Source organism: Thamnophis sirtalis, unplaced genomic scaffold (assembly GCF_051295495.1).
Source record: "Thamnophis sirtalis isolate CommonGarterSnake01/CBP01778 unplaced genomic scaffold, rThaSir2_p1.2 scaffold_11, whole genome shotgun sequence".
In the NCBI taxonomy this organism is placed as follows: Eukaryota; Metazoa; Chordata; class Lepidosauria; order Squamata; family Natricidae; genus Thamnophis; species Thamnophis sirtalis.
The window spans coordinates 2,448,614-2,471,298 of record NW_028261391.1 but is presented as its reverse complement, the minus strand read 5'-3'; the positions used below and the strand labels follow the sequence as shown (position 1 = coordinate 2,471,298).

Sequence of the window (22,685 nt, the reverse complement as noted above, 5' to 3'; positions counted from 1 at the left end):
GAAAATAAAATTGTCTTGCCTTCTACTCTAATCTAAAAGATTAAAATAGACTAGACTATATAAAAAATAAAATGCAGAATAGAATAGACAGTATAATAGAACAGATTATAGAATGTAGAGTACTCTAAAAGATTAAAATAGACTAGAATATAGAATAGAATAGAATGCAGAATAGAATAGATTATAGAATGTAGAGTAGAATAAAACTACTTTACTCTAGAAGATTAAAATAGACTAGAATGTAGAATAGAATAGAATAGAATGCAGAATAGAATAATTATAGAATGTAGAGTAAAATAAAATTGTCTTGCCTTCTACTCTACTCTAAAAGATTAAAATAGACTAGACTATATAAAAAATAGAATGCAGAATAGAAGAATAGAATAGACAATATAATAGAACAGATTATAGAATGTAGAGTACTCTACTCTAAAAGATTAAAATAGACTAGACTATAGAATAGAATAGAAGGCAGAATAGAATAGAATAACAGAGTTGGAAGGGACCTTGGAGGTCTTCTAGTCCAACCCCCTGCTCAGGGAGGAAACCCTATACCGTTTCAGGCAAATGGTTGTCCAGTTTCTTCTCTGGAAAACATCCAGTGTTCACAACTTCTGGAATCAAAATTTGCTTGGTTCCCTACCAATGTTCTGTAAATTATCCACAAATGCCGTTAAGATTTGAGTGTGTAATTATTATTTTTTAAAAAAATGAAAATTGGTAATTATTGATCTTTCTTTTCTGCTTCCCAGTGTTGAAAAAAGTAGCAGTCACTCTTGAAATATTTCATCCTTTCAGCAATATTTTAAAACTGGCGGTTTTAAAAAGTTGTCGGCGACTTTTATGTTTCTAGGATTCGATTGACACTTCTGGAATTCCTAGGTTAACGGTGGAACAGCTTTTAAAATGTGAAAAGGGATCCAGCTATGCAAATGGAACCAATAAATAAACTACTCTTCAATTTGAGAATATAGAGGGAAAAGAATGAAGGCTGGCCCAGGTCCTGGGAACTGTGTGGGAGGGGGGTCCTATCCTGCTGTAAAAGCACGCTGAGGACTAGCCGCATTGGGGTGGGAGGGGGGGCTGCAAAGCACCTCTGAGTTCTTCGCTCTCTTGTCAACACAGCTGGGAAAAGGAGGAGGCCGAGCGAAGGATTTGTCCACATGATCTCTGAACTGTCCTGGCGGCTGCACACTGAGCCCTTGTCTTCCAGACGGACCCCAGGGAGAACAGCTGGCCGGATCTAAGATCAGCACTTCTGCAAAGGGAGGTGGGGAAAAGCATGGTGGTGGTGGGGGGGGGAATGGGATGAAGAAGGCCAACTGGGGGGGGGGTACCGAGGTCTTGTTTACCGGACGGGCTCTCCAAAACCACAATTTCCGGTCCCAAAAACCAACCAATCCCTCCTGGACTAAGCAGAATAACAAGAGTTGAAAAAGGGACCTCAGAGGTCTTCTAGTCCAGCCCCCTGCTCAAGCAGGAAGGAGACCCTATACCCTTGGAGACACACGGCTGTCTAATCTCCTCTTCAAAACATGCCGTGATGGAGCACCCACAACTTCTGGTGGCAAGCTGTTCCACTGGTTAATTTGTCTTTCCCCTCTCAAGAAGTTTCTCCTTAATTCAAAGATTGCTTCTCTCCTTGGTTACAAATCGCCATCCTTGGCTCCTTCCGTCCTGCCTTCTGGCGCTTCAGAGAATAGAATAGAATAACAGAGTTGGAAGGGACCTTGGAGGTCTTCTAGTCCAGCCCCCTGCTCAAGCGCGAGACCCTGGTCGACACCATTTGAGACATATTGGTGGTCCAATTTCTTCTTAAAACCTTAAAAGGGCGGCATACAAATGAAATAAACATACATTCTTCTTAAAACCATCCAGTGATGAAGCACCCACAACTTCTAGTGGCAAGCGGTTCCATTGGTTCATTGTTCTCCCTGTTAGGAAGTTTCTTCTTAATTCCAGGTTGGTTACAATTCCCATTCATTGCTTCTCGTCGTTATTCAGGTACTTCGGAGGATAGATTGACACACACACCCCAAATCTTCTTTGGGGGCAGCCCCTCAAATATTGGAAGAATGCTATTGTGTCCCCCGTGGTCCTTCTTTTTTCTAGACTACACATACCCAATTCCTGCCAACTGTTCTTCGTATGTTTTATCCTCATCGTCTTTGTTGCTCTTCTCTGCCCTCGGGGTTGGACTAGAAGACCTCCAAGGTCCCTTCCAACTCTATTCCAATTGATTGATAGAAAAGCTGCTGAAAAGAAGACCAAAATTCTTGTTTACATCCTGCAAGATTTTGACCGGTGACACATTAGCGACGAATTAACAACTTCGACAAACAAATAAAAGCCACCGGGCCACTTCCAGGGTTTACCCAGGTTCAGATAACTCCTCAATTTACAACCATTCCTTCAGTGACCGTTCAGAGTTACGACGGTGCCGGAAAAAAGCAACCAATGACCGTTTTTCACACTTACGACCATTGCCACATCCCTGTGGTCACATGCTCAAAATTCAGACGCCAATTTATGATGGTGCCCCGGGACTCACACGACACCCCTTTTTTGCAACCTTCTGACCAGCAATGGGAGAAGCCAGACTCAGACTAAACTGCTGTGATTCACTTAACAACGGTGGCAAGGAAGTCGCAAAGCAGGACAACGCTCCCCGAGCAGCCGTCTTGCTGGTGAAGTGAAATTTGGGGATTCAGAGCTCCCTGTCTGGGACAGATGGGCCGAAGGTGAATCTCCTTTGCCACCTGCCCGACTTCACCTGGCTTCCCTCTCATGATCACCTGTGCGGCTGCAGCCGTCCTGCCCTCGGGCAGAGCCGAGACCCCTCAAACCTGTCTGAGGAGCAAGGCAGGAAAAGCCGGTGTCTCCTTCGCTCAAGGGCTCCTCTGGAGGGCTGTCCTAGTTTCCTGCCGATGCAGCTGCCAAAATAGCCCTCGGCTCCTCTGGACGAATACGCAGCCCAGATGTTGTCTCTGGAATATTTATCTGTCTGTCTGCCTGTCTACCAATCATCTATTTCTATCTCTACTATCGACTATCTCTAACTCTTATCATATCTATCTATCATCTGCTATCTATTTATCTCTATCTATCAATCTATCTCCTCTCATCCATCCATCTCTCATCACCTCTATCTATCTCTCTGTCTGTCTCTATCTGTTTGTCTATATGTATGTATGTATGTCAATCATCTATTATCTATCTCTATCATAACTATCTATCATCTGCTATCTATTTATCTCTATCAATCTATCTCCTCTCATCCATCTATCCATCTCTCATCTCTCTCCATCCATCCATCCATCCATCCATCCATCCGTATCTGTCTGTCTATATGTATGTATGTCTGTCTATCAATTATCTATTATCTATCTCTATCATATCTATCTATCATCTACTATCTATCTATCTATCTATCTATCTATCTATCTATCTATCATCTATCTATCTATCTTCTCTCCTCTCATCCATCTGTCATCTATCCATCTATCTATCTATGTCTGTATCTGTATATGTCTGTCTATCATCTATTATCTATCTCTATCTAACGCTATCATATCTATCTATCTCTCCTCTCATCCATTATCATCTATCTATCTATCTATCTATCTATCTATCTATCTATCTATCTATCTATCTATTGTCCATCATTTATCTATCTATCTATCTATCTATCTATCTATCTATCTATCTATCTATCTATCTATTGTCCATCATTTATCTGTCTGTCTGTTTGTCTACATGTCTATCTCATAGCTATCATATACTATCTAATCTATCATCTACTATCTCTATCTATCTCTATCCATCATTCCATCCATCCATCTCTTTATCTGTCTATCATATCTATCATCTACTCTCTATTTTTCATCTATCACTCCTCTCATCCATCCCTCATCTATCATATCTATCTATCTATCTATCTATCTATCTATCTATCTATCTATCTATCTATCTATCTATCTTCTATCTATCTTTTCTATTCGTCTGTCTGCTATCTATCTATCTATCTATCTATCTATCTTCTATCTATCTATCTTTTCTATTCGTCTGTCTTCTATCTATCTATCTATCTATCTATCTATCATCTATCTATCTATCTATCTATCTATCTATCTATCTATCTATCTATCTATCTATCTATCTATCTATCTATCTATCTATCCAATTTATTTCCCCCCCATCTCAAAGCAAACAATCCCGAATAAAACGACCTTCGGCCTCGTAAGATGCCCATGCAGCCACTTAACGATCTACCTTAAATCGGCAACTCCACTTTTCCCTGAAAATCCTCCCCCCCTTGACCTCCCCCCTCTCCTATAAAAACATACAGGTGGTCCTCAATTTACGCCCCTTCCGTTTAGTAACTGTTCAAAAGTTAGAGCGGCACTGAAAAAAAAGCGACACAGGAACAGCCCCCCTTAAACGAAGGTCTGGGGGATTCTGGGAGTTGAAGTCCACGCCTCTTCAAAGTTGTTAAGGTTGGGAAATCCTAATAGGACGCACGTGGCATCTACGCCACAAACAGACCGACACCGATTTGCACGAATAAGCACAGCCACCAGAGAGACCCAGCCCATTCCCACATCCATCGGGCTACTGATCCCCCCCCAACAAATCTTCCAGCAAAAGCCCCCCACCCCAACACCATCTCCCATCTCCTTGCCCTGCATCAAAAGCCTAGTTCTCTGGGTTCACACCGTGGGTCAGCTTTGATGGCGCCCCAAATTTTGGAAAATTGGGGAGGGGGAATGGCTGATCTTCATCCCAAATACATCTGCCCTCCCCACCCACCCAAATCCAGACCTTCTGATTCCGGAGACCACCTGAAGAAGCCAGGAAAGGGGGGGAAAAGCAGATTTTTTAAAAAGAAAACTTGATGGGAAATCCTTTAAAACCGTCTCTTCTCTCCAGCCTTCTTTCCTTCCAAGCTCCGCACACACCCCCTCCCCATTTGCTCTGCTCCCCCCCCTCCCTCCCGCCCTCCCTCCGGTGTCCGTGGAAAAGGAATCCGGTCCGTCGTGTTCAAATCCTTTCGGGTCTGTGTACACTATGGAAAAACCCAAATCCGGCTTAACCTGCCTGTGGGTGGTGACATTTGGGTCACGTCACTAGGTGAGCTGGGGGTGGCCCACCACACCGGATAAGAGACCCTTCTGCTGTAAAGGCCATGATCAGAAGCTGGGGGGTCAATGGTGCGCTCCAGACTTTGGAGGCGCCAGCAGAGGAGGATGGGGACTGTGGTCCAACCCCTCTGGAGTCTTGGGTGGGATAGGCTGGTATACTCTTGACGCTGGAAAGTACAGGAAGTCCTCGACTTACGACCAACAACCGAACCCCAAAGTTTCCCTTCTGAAGCAAGGCAGTTGGTCGATCTGGCTTTGCCCCACTTCACGACCTTTCTTGCCCACGCTGTTAAGTGAATCGCTGCAGGGGTTAAGTGAGTCACACGGTTGTTAAGTGAATCTGGCTTCCCCATTGCTGGCCGGATGGTCGCAAGAAGGGGGAGGTCACGTGACTTCGGGACACTGTGACCGTCATAAATATGAGTCAATTGCCAGGTGTCCGGATTTCGATCCCGTGACCACGGACAGGCTGAGATGGTCGCAAGTGTGAAAACCTGTCATAAGTCACTTATTTCAGCGCCGTTGTAACTTTGAACGGTCACTAAGCAAAGTGTCGTAAGTCGAGGACTACCTGTGATTTAGTCACTATGTTAAAGAACACAACAAGGTTGGCCTAGCATCAAAGTAGTTTAGACATCTGGAATTTCTTAATTACAGGTAGTCCTCGACTTACAACAACTCATTTAGTGTCCGTTCGAAGTTACAACAGCACTAAAAAAAGGGACATGACCGTTTTTCACACTTACGACCGTTGCAACATCCCCAGTCATGTGATCAAAATTCAGATGCTTGGCAACTGACTCACACTTATGACAGTCGCAATGTCCTGGGGGGGAGGGGTCATGTGAAGCCAGATTCACTTTAACAACTGCAGTGATTCACTTAACAACAGCGGCAGGAAAGTCGTAAAACAGGGCAAAGCTCACTTAACGGTTGCTATTAAGGTCACACGATCCCCCTTTTGCGACCGTCTGGGGTTAAGACAGATTCACTTAACAACTGTCTTACTAATGAATCAACTGCAGTGATCTACTTAACAACGGAGGCAGGAAAGGTCGCAAAGCGAGGCAAAACTCACTTTATGAATGTCTCACTTAATGGCAGAAATGTTGGGCTCAATTGCGGTCGTATGCTGAGGACCACCTGTACTTGGTCCTGTTATTTTGGAGTTATTCATGATGCTTCAGAAATACTTTTATTTAAATTACATTTGGTGGAATCACAATGTTATAGAGCTCCGATTTAATTTTGGTAGCATTATTTAAAAAAAAAAAAAAAGACCCCAAACCTCTAGTCCCCTGTAAGTTGTTTTCACACACTACAACAAACCACAAACTCACACATCAGTGTGCACAACCCTCCAAGTCTGGAAAAATCCTAACCCCAGGTTAACTTTGACCCAGCTTAGCGTTTCGTGCGAACGCAGCTACGGTATTTTTCAGAGTATAAGACGCAACTTTTTTCCTCAAGAGGCTGAAAATCTGGGTGCATCTTATACACTGAATACAGCATTTTTTTGCCTCCCAAAATGGCTATGCAGAGCCTTTAGGCGGCTTTGAGAGAGCTCCTGGGGAGGGCAGAAATGAGCAAAAAACGGGCCTTTTTTGCCCCCCCCCAGCAGCACTCTATATGCCTCCATAAGACTATGCCTGCAGTTTTTTTGATAAAAAAGTCCCCCCCCCCCCAAGGCTATTCATGTTTTTTTTTTTTGAAAAAAAACCAACGGGTCTGTTTTCTCAAAAAACGGGCCGTTTTTGGGAGGTTTGCAGAGTGCAAAAACTTTTTTTTTCCTTTTGGAAAGTTCTTTAACTGATTGATGAGAATTAGATTGATCAAGTGCTGTGCCAGCAGAAACAAAGTCTTAGGTGCTGCAGATTGTCAGCGATTTCCTTCTCTAGCACATGGATAAATACACCTGGAAACATCTACCTACTCTCTCTCTCTTTCTCTCTCTCCCTACCTACCTACTGTATTTCTCTCTCTCTCGCTATCTACTGTATTTCTCTCTCCCCCTCTATCTACCTACGTACCTACTCTCTCTCTCTCCCTACCTATCTACTGTATTTCTCTCTCTCTCTATCCCTCTACCTACCAACCTACCTACACTCACTCTCCCTACCTACCTACTGTATTTCTTTCTCTCTATCCCTTTATCTACCTACCTACCTACCTAACTACTCTCTCTCTCCCTACCTATGCTCTATTTATCTATTTCTCTATTTCTCTCTCTATCCCTTTATCTACCTACCTAACTACTCTCTCTCCCTACCTACCTATTGTATTTCTCTCTATTTCTCTCTCTATCCCTTTATCTAACTACCTACCTAACTACTCTCTCTCCCTACTGTATTTCTCTCTCCTTCTCTCCCTCTCTATCCCTCTATCTACCTACCTACTCTCTCTCCTTCCCTCCCTATTGTATTTCTCACTCCTTCTCTCCCTCTCTATCCCTCTTTCTACCTACCTACTCTCTCTCTCTCCTTCCCTACCTACTGTATTTCTCTCTCTTTCTCTCCCTGTCTATCCCTCTATCTACCTACCTATTTTTTTAAAAAATTGCCTCTTCAAAACCTCGGTGCGTCTTATACTCCGAAAAATACGTTAAATCTTGACCTGATCTGGTCCTAACGAGCAGCCTCACTTCTGAAAACCAGCATTAAAAACCAAAATATAAGTTATGTATCATAGGGGAGATGGGCACCATGAAGGTTAATAAATAACTGAGAGGGGAAAAAGAGCAATAAAGCCAAATACTTTGCAGAAAAGTTCTGGAAAAACAAGACCAGCAGTGACCCAAAGGTCCTTTTCTTTTTTTTCAAGAGGCAACTGGAGTTCCTTGTTTTTCTCTGAAGAGGTTTCGCTTCTCATCCAAGAAGCTTCTCTTCAGTTCCGACTGTCACTTCCATTCCATCCGAACGAAAGAAGCTTCTCTTTTTTTTAAAAAAAAATTATTTTATCAATTTCATATATACATTCACAATTAAATGATCTCATAACTGTTATTAATAATATGTATTTATAACAATTTTTCCCTACAGTTGACAATATACTTGAAGATTGCTTTTTTATCATCCCATAGATCCATCTTATCTTACAACGGTCCTACTTCTTCTTCCCTCCCTCCCTCTTTCCTTCCCTCGTTTCTTCTCTCCTACTCTCCTTCCTTCCCTCCCTCCTTCCCCCTTCCCTCCTTCCTTCCTTCTCTCCTACATTCCCTCCTTCCTTCCCTCCTTCCTTCCCTCCTTTCTTCTCTCCTTCCTTCCCTCCTTTCTTCTCTCCTTCTCTCCTTTCTTTCCCCCTTCCTTTCCTCCTTCCTTCCCCCTTCCTTCTCTCCTACATTCCCTCCTTCCTTCCCTCATTCTCTCCTTCCTTTCCTCCTTCCTTCCCCCCTTCCTTCTCTCCTACATTCCCTTTCTTCTCTCCTTCCTTCCCTCCTTTCTTTTCTCCTACTCTCCTTCCTTCCCTCCTTCCTTCCCTCCCTCCCCCTTCCCTCCTTCCTTCCTTCTCTCCTTCCTTTCCCCCTTCCTTTCCTCCTTCCTTCCCCCCTTCCTTCTCTCCTACATTCCCTCCTTCCTTCTCTCCTTCTCTCCTTCCTTCTCTCCTTCCTTCTCTCCTTCTCTCCTTCCTTCCCTCCCTCCTTCCCACCCCCCTTTCTTCTCTCCTTCCTTCCTTCCTTCCTTCCTTCTTCTAAAGAAGCTTCTTGGATGAGAAGCGAAACCTCTTCAGAGAAAAACAAGGAACTCCAGTTGCCTCTTGAAAAAAAGAAAAGGACCTTTGGGGCAACCAGGAATCTCCATGGACAATGCCAGGAGTGGAACATGGCCAATGGGGTGGGTACCCTCCCAAACATGTTCAGCAGCCCTTCAAGCCAGGTTTGGGCTTCAGTTCCCATCATCCCCAGCCCAGAGGAGAAATCCAGCAGGGATGGGGAAGACCACATGGAGGCCGAGGTGGCTTGGGAGGAGTTCTCTCCTTTATTTATTTATTAAATCTCATGCCAGACAGAAGGGAGGCAGCCTTGAACAACGGGGGCCTCCCAGCAGACACTCCACTCCCCAGCCAGATTGCCTTGCCGGGGTGGGGGGTGGGGGTCAGACATGGGGACCCCTTCAGCTGCAAGGCTGTACTGGCACAAAACATGGCGGCTCCTTCCAAAAAATAAAAAAAAGAGGCCACGGGGGCCCCTTAGATATGGGGAAGCCACGCAACACACCAAATTCACCGCTCTGAGTGAGAGAGAATCAAATTTTAGATACACAGACAGACAGGCGGACGGACGGACGGATGACAGGTAGGTAGGTAGATGATAAGTCATCAATGGATGGATGGATGGATGGAGAGATAGATATGGATATATGGATGGATGGAGACATAGGTAGGTAGGTAGGTAGGTAGGTAGGTAGGTAGGTAGGTAGGTAGGTAGGTAGGTAGGTAGGTAGGTAGGTAGATGATAGTCATGGATGGATGGATGGAAAGAGATGATAGATATGGATAGATAGGATGAGTGGATGGATGGAGAGAGATGATAGATATGGATGGGTGGATGGATGGAGACATAGGTAGGTAGGTAGATGATACAGTCATGGATGGATGGATGGATGATTGGATGGAGACATAAGAGGTAGACAGTCATGGATGGGTGGATGGAGACATAGGTAGGTAGATGACAGAGTCATGGATGGATGGAGAGATAGATATGGATATATAGATGGATAGACGGAGACATAGGCAGGCAGGCAGGCAGGTAGATGACAGTCATGGATGGATGGATGGATGGATGAAAAGAAATGATAAATATGGATGGATAAGATGAATGGATGGATGGAGAGAGAGAGAGATGATAGATATGGATGGATGGATGGATGGATGGATGGATGGATGGATGGATGGATGGAGACATAGGTAAGTAGGTAGATGACAGAGTCATGGATGGATGAATGGATGGATGGATGAAGAGACATGATATGGATGGATGGAGACATAGCTAGGTAGATGACAGAGACATGGGTGGATGGATGTACATAAACATAGGTAGATGATAAGAGTCATGGATGGATGGATGGAAAGAGATGATAGATATGGATAGATAGGATGAGTGGATGGATGGAGAGAGATGATAGATATGGATGGGTGGATGGATGGAGATATAGGTAGGTAGGTAGGTAGATGATACAGTCATGGATGGATGGATGGATGATTGGATGGAGACATAAGAGGTAGATGATGGACAGTTATGGATGGGTGGATGGAGACATAGGTAGGTAGGTAGATGACAGAGTCATGGGTGGATGGAGAGATAGATATGGATATATAGATGGATAGACGGAGACATAGGTAGATAGGTAGGTTGGTAGATGATAGTCATGGATGGATGGAAAGGGAGATGATAAATATGGATGGAGAGAGAGAGAGATGATAGATATGGATGGATGGGTGGATGGATGGATGGAGACATAGGTAAGTAGGTAGATGATAGAGTCATGGATGGATGGATGGATGGACATGATAAATATGGATAGATGGATGGAGACATAGGTAGGTAGGTAGGTAGGTAGATGATAGTCATGGATGGATGAATATGGATGAATAGATAGATGGATGGATATGGATGAATAGATAGATATAGATAATTAGATAGATAGATAAGATAGACAGACTGACAGAGCTGATAGCTAGATATGGACTAGAGATGACAGGTGGACAACTAGATACAGAAGATAGACAGATGATATGGATGATAGAGAACTAGGCAGAGATAATGACACCTATACAGCTCGGTAGCTACAGATGATGAGCAGATGATAGATCAATAGATAGGATAAGATAGATGGAGAGACAGAGATGATACAGAGCTGAACGCTAGATATGGGGAGATGGAGGGAGGGAAGGAGGGAGGGAGAGAGAGAGAAAGAGAGATTCTCTGCAACTGCATTCCATCTCATACTGACCCTCTGCTCTGGCACTGCCAACACGTCAGGCCTGGCCCCCGGAGGGAGGGGCCCTGCCAAGCTGGCCGAAGCGGTCCTTCCGAGCCCTTCCAGCTCTTCCTCTTCCCCGCTGGCCAGCCGCTGGTAATCCGCCTTCTCCCCCATTCTGCCCAGCAGAACAAATGGCCGGATCCCCCAATTTCTGCCGGTGGGCGATGCCCGGTTTCAGAAAGGGGCGAGGGGACGGGAGGGAGCGCTGAAGAACGCCTCAAGGCCACCCTTGACCATGACCACCACCCCGGTGGCCGGCATCAGGGTGAGTCAGCCATTCCTGCCGCCTTCCCTTCTCCTTCAGTTTCAGGCATCCTTCTGGTCCCCGGCCAGCCTGCATCCGGTCGCCATGGCGATGGGAGGCGGCTTCTGCTGTGATGCTCCCAGGCGATGCAAAGGGAGATGGGGGGGGGGAGGAGCTGCCCCCACGAAAGGGGGAGGGAGGGGAACATCATGTAATCCAAATGCAGGAGGAGGGGAGGAGAAGGCAGGGGGGGGGGCAGCACGCACACACACACACACACACACACACACACACACACACACACTGCAAGGATCAGTCCAGGGAGGAGAGAGAGGATTTCCCGTCTTCGCAGAGTTGGGAAGAGCCAAAAGGAGGAATCTTGGCGGAATCTTTCCAAACCAGCATGGCTTATTCACAAAATCAACTAGCTATTGATCAGGGTGAAATAGAAGGTAGATTGCTTGCTCTTCTTTCTCTTTCTTTCTTTTTCTTTCTATTCTTCTTCCCTCCCTATTTTTCCATCTCTTCTTTCCTGCCTCCTTCCCGCCTCCCTTCCCTCTTTCCTCCTCTGCACTCACCCTTCCTTCCTTCCTCCTCATCTTTCCATCTCTTCCTTCCACTCACCTTCCTCTCTGCTCCCTCCCTTCCTCCCTCTTTCCATTCCTTCCTTCCTTCCACTCACCCTCCTCATTCTTCCCTCCCTTCCTTTTCCTTCTCTCCTCCTTTGCACTCTCACCCTTCCTTCCTCATCTTTCCATCTCTTCCTTCCTCCTTCTTTCCTTCCACTCACCCTCCTCCCTGCTCCCTCCCTCTTTCCATTCCTCCCTCCCTTCCCTCTTTCCTCCTCTCCTCCTTTGCACTCACACCCTTCTTTCCTCCTTATCTTTCCATCTCTTCCTTCCTTCCACTCAGTCTCTTCCCTCCCTTTCCATCCCTTCCTTCCTCTCTCCCTCCCTCCCTTCTTCTCCTCCTTCCTCCCTCCCTATCTTTCCATCTCTTCCTTCTTCCCTCTTTCTCATTTCTCCCTCCCTCTCTTCCTCCTCTCCGCCTTCCTGCCTTCCATCTACCCTCCCTCCCTATCTTTCCATCTTTCCTTCCTTCCTTCCTTCCTTCCACAGTGAAAACAAACTCAAGTCAAATCAAAAGGGCCTCTGCGGAGTGAAGCCCAGATTTTAAAACCATTTTCCTCCCTTCTGCAACATTAGATCCAAGGCCTACGACACCCCAAAACTGTTCCAATCCCCCCACGAACTGACCAAATCAAAATATTTCAGAAGCCAAGGAGGAGGGTTAAAATGGAGGGACGGTGCCCTTTGAGGGCGGAGGGGCTGGATTAGGAGCCAGGAGACTAAAATTCCAGCCAACCCATCCTACCTCACTGGGCTGTCGTTCTGGGGAACACAAAGGCCGCCTTGATTTATTTATTTTAAGTGATAAAACAGGGGAGCAAAACAGTCTAATAAATAAATAAACAAACCCCACTGGATGAGCTTGTCCTGAGAACCGGGCCAGACCTCAAGATGGTTAATTGGGGGATTTTGCAGGATTTGAGGAGGGGGCTGCTGTCCCTTGTTAATCCAGTTTGATCCAGTGGGCTAGCAAAGCAGGAGATCCCGAGTTCAAATCCTGCCTTGGCCATGAAAGCCAGCTGGCTGACTTTGGACCAGTCCCCTTCTACTCTCTCTCAGCCCATCCCACCTCACAGGGTTGTTGTTGGGGGAAAGAGGAGAAGGGAGGTGGGCTGGATATGCATTATTTGTGGAAGGAAAGGAGGGAGGGAGAGAGGATAAGAAAGAGGGAGGGAGGAGAAAGAAAGAGAGAGAGAGGGAGAGAGGAAGAAGAGGGAAGGAAGGAAAGAAAGAGGGAAGAGAGGGAAATAAGTTGTTAAAGGGATGGGAAGGAAGGAATGAAGAAGGAGGTAGGGAGGAAAGGAAGAGGAGGAAGAAAGGAGAAAGAAAGAAAGAGTAAGAGGGGGGAAGGAAGGAAAGAGGGAAGAGAAGTTGTTAGAGGGAGGGAAGGATTGAAGAAAAAGACAGGGAGGAAAGGAAGAGGAGGAAGGAAGGAGAAAGAGAAAGAAAGAAGAATAAGAGGGAAGGAAGGAAGGAAAGAGGGAAGAGAAGGAAAGAAGAAGTTAGAGGGAAGGGAGGAATGAAGAAGGAGGTAGGGAGGAAAGGAAGAGGAGGAAGAAAGGAGAAAGAAAGAAAGAGTAAGAGGGAGGGAAGGAAGGAAGGAAAGAGGGAAGAGAAGTTGTTAGAGGGAGGGAAGGATTGAAGAAAAAGACAGGGAGGAAAGGAAGAGGAAGAAGGAAGGAGAAACAGAAAGAGAAAGAGAAAGAGAAAGAAAGGAATAAGAGGGAAGGAAGGAAAGAGGGAAGAGAAGGAAAGAAGAAGTTAGAGGGAAGGGAGGGAAGGAAGGAAGGAATGAAGAAGGTAGGGAGGAAAGGAAGAGGAAGGGGAGAAAGAAAGAAGAAGAGGGAAGAAAGGAAGGAAAGAGGGAAGAAAGAAGGAAAGAGGGAAGAGAAGGAAAGAAGTTAGAGGGAGAGGAGGGAAGGAAAGAAGGAGAGAAGGAAGAATGAATCTAGTAGAAACTACAATCCAATCCGAATCCGAATTCTTGCATATATATGAGATCTGTTGCCCTGGGCAAGGGGTTGGGCTAGAAGACCTCTAAGGACCCTTCCAAGCCTGTGTTCTATACATTCCACATTCTTCTTTCGGCCCTTTCTCCCTTCCCACTTCCCAAATCTGGATCCAGGCCATCTTTTCCACCTCTCCCTGCCCCACGGAAGCGAAAACAGCCCCACGGCCCCTCCCTGCACCCACGCATGTGATGTCACCATGTCACAGCCGTGTGGTACGACAAGAATCCAGGAAACGTACAGAGGCTGCTGCGGCAGGCGGAAATGACGGAGGGCCAGGCCGGCTGCCAGGCGCCGGCTTCCAAACCCCAGAGGAAGAAACCAAATGCTGGAAAAATCAGGAAAACCGTCTGGTCTGGGAAGGAAACCCCTCTGGTGCCTGTGTGATTTCTCTCTTTTTCCCCAGGGGGAAGGAAGCCTGCTGAGCCTCACAAGGAGATAAGGCCCAAACAACCCTCTCTCGGAGATTTTAAAAGGTGGGAATCATTGCAGAGGATCCATTCATAGGAAAGAAGGAAGGAAAGAATGGAGGGAGGGAGGGAAGAAGGGAGGGAAGGAAGGGGCAAGAAGAATGAGAAGGGAGGGAGAAGAAAGGAGGAAGGGAAAAGAAAGAAAGAGAAAGAGGGAGAAGGAGGAAAGGAAGGAAGGTGAAAGAAGACAAACAGGAAGGGAGGCAGAAGAGGAAGAAAGAAAGAAAGAAAGAAAGAAAGAAAGAAAGAAAGAAAGAAAGAAAGAAAGAAAGAAAGAAAGGGATAGAGGGAGAAGGAAGAAGAAGACTAACAAGAAGGGAGGGAGAAGAAAGAAAGAAAAAGAAGGAGGGAGGGAGAAGAAAGGAAGGGGGAAAAAGACGAACAGAAAGGGAGGGAGAAGAGGAAGGAAGGAAGGAAGGAAGGAAGAAAGAAAGAAAGAAAGAAAGAAAGAGGGAGAGAGAAGGAAGGAAGGGGAAGAAGACGAACAGGAAGGGAAGAAGAAAGAAAGAAAGAAAGAAAGAAAGAGGGAGAGAGAAGGAAGGAAGGGGAAGAAGACGAACAGGAAGGGAAGAAAGAAAGAAAGAAAGAAAGAAAGAAAGAAAGAAAGAAAGAAAGAAAGAAAGAAAGAAAGAAAAGGAAAGGAAAGAAAGTAGAAGGCAGGGAGAGAATGAGGGAAGGATGGGAGGAAGAAAAAAATAGTGAAAAAAGAAAAAAGAGAGACATGGCTAGTCTAGGGAAGAGAAGGACCAGGGGAGACAGGAGAGCATCTTCCAATATTTGAGGGGCTGCCCCAGAGAGGAGGGGATCAAGCTATTCTCCAAAGCACAAGAAAGAGAAAGAAAGAAAGAAAGAAAGAAAGAAAGAAAGAAAGAAAGAAAGAAAGAAAGAAAGAAAGAAAGAAGGAAGGAAGGAAGGAAAGGAAGACAGAAGGAAGGAAGGAAGAAAAATAATAAAAAAAGAAAAAAGAGAGACATGGCTAGCCTAGGGAAGAGAAGGGCCAGGGGAGACAGGAGAGCATCTGCCAATATTTGAGGGTCTGCCCCAGAGAGGAGGGGGTCAGGCTATTTTCCAAAGCCCCCGAAGGCCAGACAAGGAATGAGAGATTCAACCTAGAAATTAATAAAATTTGTCTGCTGGAAACGATGCTAAAGATTGTTTTTTTCCCACTCAAACGTTTTAAAAAAAGGAGTTTATGAAGTTTTTCTTCTTTTTCTTCGAATGGGCTGGATTTCACAGCAAAGGGGAAGGAAGGTAAAACCACAGACTAACTGAAATTTAAAATTATTTTTACAGCCCTTCTAAACTCCCATACGTCCGTCTCCAAGAAAAATCCATCTATGGTGTGAAGAATCAGCTTTTCTTTCTTTCTTTCTTTCTTTCTTTCTTTCTTTCTTTCTTTCTTTCTTTCTTTCTCTTTTCCCTCCCTCCCTCCCTTCCCCATCTCCCTCTTTCAAGCTGATAAGCATGAAAGGAAACTCATTTCACAGAATAAGAGTTGGCAGGGACCTTGGAGGTCTTCTAGTCCAACCCTCCGCTCAGGCAGGAAACCCTACACAGGCAGTCCTCGACTTGAGACCAGAATTGAGCCCGATGTTCCTGTCGTTAAGTAAGACATTTATTGAGTTTTGCCCCATTTCAGAACTTTCCTCACCACTCTCTTGTTAAGTGAATCACTTGCCGTTGTTAAATTAGTAAAGCCGGTTTTGAAGTGAATCTGCCTTCCGGCTTGACTCTGCTTGTCAGGAAGTCGTAAAAAGGGGGAACATGTGACATACACACCCCGGGACACTGTGACCGTCATAAAAATGAGTCAGTGGCCAAACGGATGAGTTTTGATCACGTGACCAGGAAAAATGCAGAGGTTGTAAGTGTGAAAAACGGTCGTAAGTCACTTTTTCCAGTGTCGTCGTAACTTTGGACAGTCCTTAAATGAAGTGTCGTAAGTTGAGGGCTACCTGTACTAGTATCTTTGTACCTTGACAATTTAAAAGATGTGTGGACTTCAATTCCCAGAATTCCCCAGCAAGTTGGATGGGGGATTCTGGGAGTTGAAGTCCACATATCAAGTTTTGGTAATATTCAGAAACATCCCCCCCCCCTCTACACTGTTTCAGACAAAAAGTTCTCCAATCTTAATCAATCTGCCTGATTCGTAAAAAAAAATTAGACTGTGACTAAAAGGAAAATAAAATAAATACTAGAAAAATAAAATAGAAACTAGGAAATTAATAGCAATAGCAGTTAGACTTATATACCGCTTCATAGGGCTTCCAGCCCTCTCTAAGCGGTTTACAGAGTCAGCATATTGCCCCCAACAACAATCCGGGTCCTCATTTCACCCACCTCGGAAGGATGGAAGGCTGAGTCAACCTTGAGCCGGTGAGATTTGAACAGCCGAACTGCAGAACTGCAGTCAGCTGAAGTAGCCTGCAGTGCTGCATTTAACCACTGCGCCACCTTGGCTCCTATTAAGAGGTATCTAGTACCCCCCCCCAAAAAAAACTCCAAAGAAATTAAAATAAGTTAGTTCATTTTTCAAGTAAGCGAAAGCACACGGATCACAAAATTAGAAAAATGCCTGGGAGAAAGTTTTATGGAAAGCGGTTTTGAAAAGCGGAAGGAGAGAAAATGGGTATTATTAATGCAGGGCAGGTTAAAAACGAAACACAAAAGAGACTTTTTCCTGTTTAACCACGTACCGTCAGCATGAAATAAATTATAACGCAAAGAGAATATTGATAGCGATAAGAACTTTGGGTGCAATCTGAAAACAACCAGGGACCAGTTGAACATCATGGGCATTGACAGAATCGCCATCGGTCAATTGCAAAAGGCAGCTTGACTCAAAACAGCTCACATCCTGCCTGCAACAATACCTTTGATATTGCTAAACATCTGCCTTTTCCATCTTCTTGAGAAGGACTTCAGAGGGGGGCAAAAATGCCAAATCCTGGGTAAACATCTGGCCGACTGTGTGATGAACCACAATAATAACCGTCGGCGGCATTGACCAAATTCCCATCGGTCAATTGCAGAAGGCAGCTGGGCTCAAAACAGTTTACATCCTGGGATGAAATCTTTAATCCCATCAAAGCTTCTTGAGAAGGATTTAAGAGGCGGACAAAAATGCCAAATCCTGGGTAAACATCTGGCCGACTGTGAGATGAACCACATTAATAACCATCGGCGGCACTGACCAAATTCCCATCGGTCAATTGCAGAAGGCAGCTGGGCTCAAAACAGTTTACATCCTGGGATGAAATCTTTAATCCCATCAAAGCTTCTTGAGAAGGATTTAAGAGGCGGACAAAAATGCCAAATCCTGGGTAAACATCTGGCCGACTGTGAGATGAACCACATTAATAACCATCGGCGGCACTGACCAAATTCCCATCGGTCAATTGCAGAAGGCAGCTGGGCTCAAAACAGTTTACATCCTGGGATGAAATCTTTAATCCCATCCAACTTCCACATCTAGCTGACCATGGGAAAGTCTCGATAGGTGGACAAAAAAGGTCAAATCCAGTGTGAACATCTGGCTGACCATGTCACAAACCGCAACAACGATGGCTGTTGATGCCATGGTATTGAGGTTGATCCGAGTTCAAAACCCATCAACCCAGGCTGGCAAAGAATTCCATCCCTCACTTGGTGGGTCCCCATACTTTTAATATTCTATTCTCTCAACCAACTGCCCAACCCCATTTTTCAGAGACTCCTAGAGCTGGAAGGGACTTCAGAGGTCATCTAGTCCCACCCCTGCCTTGTCTGGCACCTTTCATGAGCCCCGTGGGCAACAACATTCAGAGAGCCCACTACCTGAAGAGGTAGAACATGCCAGGCAGTCTTCGATGTACGACTACAATTGAGGACCAAGACAGTGGTTAAGTGAGTTTGGCCCGTTCTTGCCACAGTTGTTAAGTGAATCACTGCAATTGTTAAGTGAATCACACGGTAGTTAAATGAATCCGGCTTGTCAGAAGGTCGCAAACAGGGGATCACATTAGTCCGGAACAAAGCAACCGTCATAAATATGAGGCATCCAAATTTTAATCACGTGACGATGGGGAACGCTGCAACGGTCACTAGCATGAAAAACTATCCCAAGTCACATTTTTTTCAGTGTCGTCGTAACTTCGAACAGTCGCTAAATGAGTGGTCGTAAGTCAAGGACTACCTGTGCCATATTGCAAAACTAGCTAGGATAAATCAAGATGAAAAAGGACGATGATTAACCTGGTGCGGAAATACGATGGTTCCACCATGGTGGCCGTTATGTGAGACAGGCATAAAAACCCACCCTACCTACTTATACAGGTAGTCCTCGACTTACGACCACAACTGAGCGCTCAAATTTACATTGCTAAGCGAGAGTATGTCCCATTTTACGACCTTTTTGCCACAGTCGTTAAGTGAATCACTGCGGTCATTACGTTAGAAACCCAGTTGTTAAGCGAATCCGGCTCCACATTGACGTCTCGTCAAAAGGTCGCAAAAGGGGATCAAGTGGGACACTGCAACGGTCGTAAGTATGAGTCAGTTGCCAAGCGTCTGAATTTTTAGCACGTGACCATGCAAAGGTCGTAACTGCGAAAAACGATCGTAAGTCACTTTTTTCAGTGCTGTTGTAACTTTGGATGGTCACTAAATGAACAGTCGTAAATTGAGGACTAGATAAAATAACCTTTATAGTCATTTTTCCGTGGGACTATGGCACACTTTAATAATGAAATTCTGTTGCCCACTCTCAAAAGACTACACATACATAACACACATATAGATATGCTATAAACATACATACACATACTATGAACATACATACCTACACGCCAACATATAAATATACTACCTGTAGTAAAATATACTTTTGCATTCAACCATGTAAAAGTCACCATCACATCATCCCTCTCCAGAAACAAACAAAAATGTCCAAATTTAGCGATTACAAAACCCATCCTAAAATGCCTACAGGGAGTCTTCGACTTACAACCGATTCATTTAGTGACCGTTCCAAAGTACAATGGCACTGGGGGGGAAAAAAATCACTTATCACCGTTTTTCAACCTTACGACTTTTGCTTATGGTTACGTGAGCCAAAATTCGGACGCTTAGCCTCTGACTCATCTTTATGACGGTCCCGTGAACCCCTTTTGCGACTTTCTGACAAGCTAACTCAACGGGGAAGGCCAGATTTGCTTAACGACCGAGTTACTAACTAATCAACCGCAGTGATTCGCTTTTGAAACGAGGTGAGTAAAATAGTAAAATTGGACCAAACTCACTTAACAAATGTCTCACTTCGCCACGAAGGGCTCTGGTGTGGTCGTAAGTCGAGGACTACCTATACAGGATCACCTGCTCTCTTGCGAAGACTCCTGTCCCCGCCATGTCCCCACAACAAGCATTTGCCTCCCAAAACCTTCCAATTTACACCTGAGCAATGAAAACCTGGATCTCTCAGCTCTGCTACCTGGTGTGGTACAGGTAGAGATTAACAGAGTTGGAAGGGACCTTGGAGGTCATCCAGCCCACCCCGCTCTCCAAGCAAGAGACCCTACTACACCATTTCTGCCAGATGGCATTCCAGTCTCTTCTTGAAAGCTTCCAGGGATGGAGCTCCCACGACTTCCCAAGGCATCTTGTTCCATTGATTATAGAATAACAGAGTTGGAAGGTACCTTGGAGGTCATCTAGTCCAACCCCCCTGCCCAAACAGGAGACCCTATTACGCCATTTTTGACAGATGGCAGTCCAGTCCCTTCTTGAAAGCTTCCAGAGATGGAGCTCCCACAACTTCCGAAGGCATCTTGTTCCATTGAATATAGAATAACAGAGTTGGAAGGGAGCTTGGAGGTCATCTAGTCCAACCCCCCTGCCCAAACAGGAGACCCTATTACGCCATTTCTGACAGATGGCAGTCCAGTCTCTTCTTGAAAGCTTCCAGGGATGAAGCTCCCACAACTTCCGAAGGCAACTTCTTTTCCATTGAATATTGAATAACACAGTTGGAAGGGACCTTGGAGGTCATCTAGTCCAACCCCCCCTGCCCAAACAGGAGACCCTACTACACCATTTCTGACAGATGGCAGTCCAGTCTCTTCTTGAAAGCTTCCAGGGATGGAGCTCCCACAACTTCCGAAGGCAACTGCTGTTCCATCAATTGATTGTTCTCACAGTTAGGAAATTCCTCCTTATTTCTAGGTTGAAACTCTCCTTGTTCAGTTTCCATCCATTATATATTATTCCTTGTTTGGCCTTTGGGGGCTTTGGAGAATAGCTGGACCCCCTTCCTCTCTGGGGCAGCCCCTCCAATGTTAGAAGATGCTCTCCTGTCCCCCCTGGTCCTTCTCTTCCTTAAACCAGCCATGCCCAGTTCCTGCAACCATTCATGGTATGTTTTAGCCTCCAGCCCCCTAAATCCTCCCGTTGACCTTCACAACTAAGCCAGGTATGGCTATTACAGGTGTGCATTTCCTACCTGGAAGGGCGGGGAGCTCAGAAACGGAAGGATCCCACCTCTCAGCAGCTGAAATGCCAGGATTAAACGCTAAGCATCTTCACACAACACACATGGAGACAGAAACCAGCATCTGAAGGGCTTCCTCCTTCACACACACGCCTTACACAACCCACAGGTGTGCTGTCATCGCGCATGTGATGGGATGTGGATGATGCATCAGCATCAGCCGCGAAGGACCTCACAAGGCAATTGCGCCCAGCGGTGAGCCATCAGGCAGCAAGTCAAGTCTTGCAACGTTTTACAGAATCCTGGAATTGGGAAGTAGCCTAGAGGTCATCTAGTCCAACCCGCTGCTCATTGCACAGGGTGCTAAATCATTGGGGGGGCGGAGAGTAATCCAGACTTCTTAAAGTCCTAACTCTTATTTCACTGGCTGAAAGCATCCAGCATCGCAAAATTTCTCCTCTTTTTTATTTATTCATCTATTTATTTATTCATTCACTACATTCCAAGCAATTCTTGGTTGTTTTTAAAACATCCATAAAAATACATTAAAATGCCTAGGATATAAAAAAACTAAACTAAACTAAAAACTAAACTAAACTAAACTAAGCTAAAAACTAAACTAAACTAAACTAAACTAAACTAAAAACTAAAATAAACTAAAATAAAATAAAAAAATTAAAAATAAAATAAAAAAATAAAAAATAAAATAAAAAAATTAAAAATAAAATAAATATAACAAAAAATGCCTACTTCTTATACAGATAGTCCTCGCCTTACAGCCATTCATTTAGTGACCGTTTGAAATTACAAAGGCATTGAAAAAAGTGACTTATGACCGGTTTTCATACTTACAACCATAGTAGTATCCTTGGGGACACATGATCAAACTGACTCACATTTATGACGGCTGCAGCATGTAAGTGGCCTTCCCAACAGGCTTCTGACAAGCAAAGTGAATGGGGGAAGCTGGATTCACTTAACAACCACAGGATTCACTTAACATCAGTAATTAATTTAACAACTGTGGCAAAAACAAAGGTTGCAAAATGAGATGCAACCCGTTTAACAACCGCCTTGCTTAACTAGAGAAAATCCAGAGTTCAATCGGGGTCGTAAATCGAGGATTTCCTGTTATACAAAAATCCATCCATCTGTCCCGTCCAACTGTCCATGCCTCCGTCCATCATTCCTTCCACCCATCTGTCCTTCCATCCTTCCGTCCATTCGTCTATCCCTCCTTCCATCAATTGATCTATTTGTCTGTCCATCCATTTGTCCATCTGCCCATCCATCCATCTTTCCATTCGTCCATCCCTCCTTCCATCAATTGATCTATCTGTCTGTCCATCCATTTATCCATCTGTCCCTCCATCCATCTATACATCCATCTATCTGCCCATCCATCCATGTCCCTCCATCCTTCTATCCATCCCTCCCTCCCTCCCCTCCTTCCATCAATTGATCTCTCTGTCCATCCATTTATCCATCTTTCCATCCATCCACCTATCCATCCATTTATCCATCCGTCCATCTGTCTGTCCATCCATTTATCCATACATCCATCAATCCATCCATCCATTTATCCATCTGTCCCTCCCTCCCTCCCTCCATCCATCAATTGATCTATCTGTCTGTCCATCCATTTAACCATACATCCATACATCCATACCATCCAAGAGCCGAGGTGGCGCAGTGGTTAAATGCAGCACTGCAGGCTACTTCAGCTGACTGTTAACTGCAGTTCGGCG

At 45.0% G+C, this 22,685-nt stretch overlaps 1 protein-coding gene across 6 annotated transcripts in view; it reads right to left on the bottom strand.

The window, feature by feature from the left end:
- Window positions 1–22,685, bottom strand: part of TNK2 (tyrosine kinase non receptor 2) — a 101,957-nt gene that overhangs the window by 62,078 nt on the left and 17,194 nt on the right. The window contains exon 1 of one of the 6 annotated variants that reach the window (XM_087725029.1): window positions 11,090–11,466. The exons of 4 other annotated variants lie outside the window; for them this stretch is intronic. In XM_087725029.1, coding sequence (XP_087581155.1) covers window positions 11,090–11,233 — 144 coding nt within the window. In that variant the 5' untranslated portion in view covers window positions 11,234–11,466. Of the gene's footprint in view, window positions 1–11,089; window positions 11,467–22,685 lie in introns of those variants that run through there. One more of the 6 variants, XM_087725028.1, reaches the window with a different exon arrangement.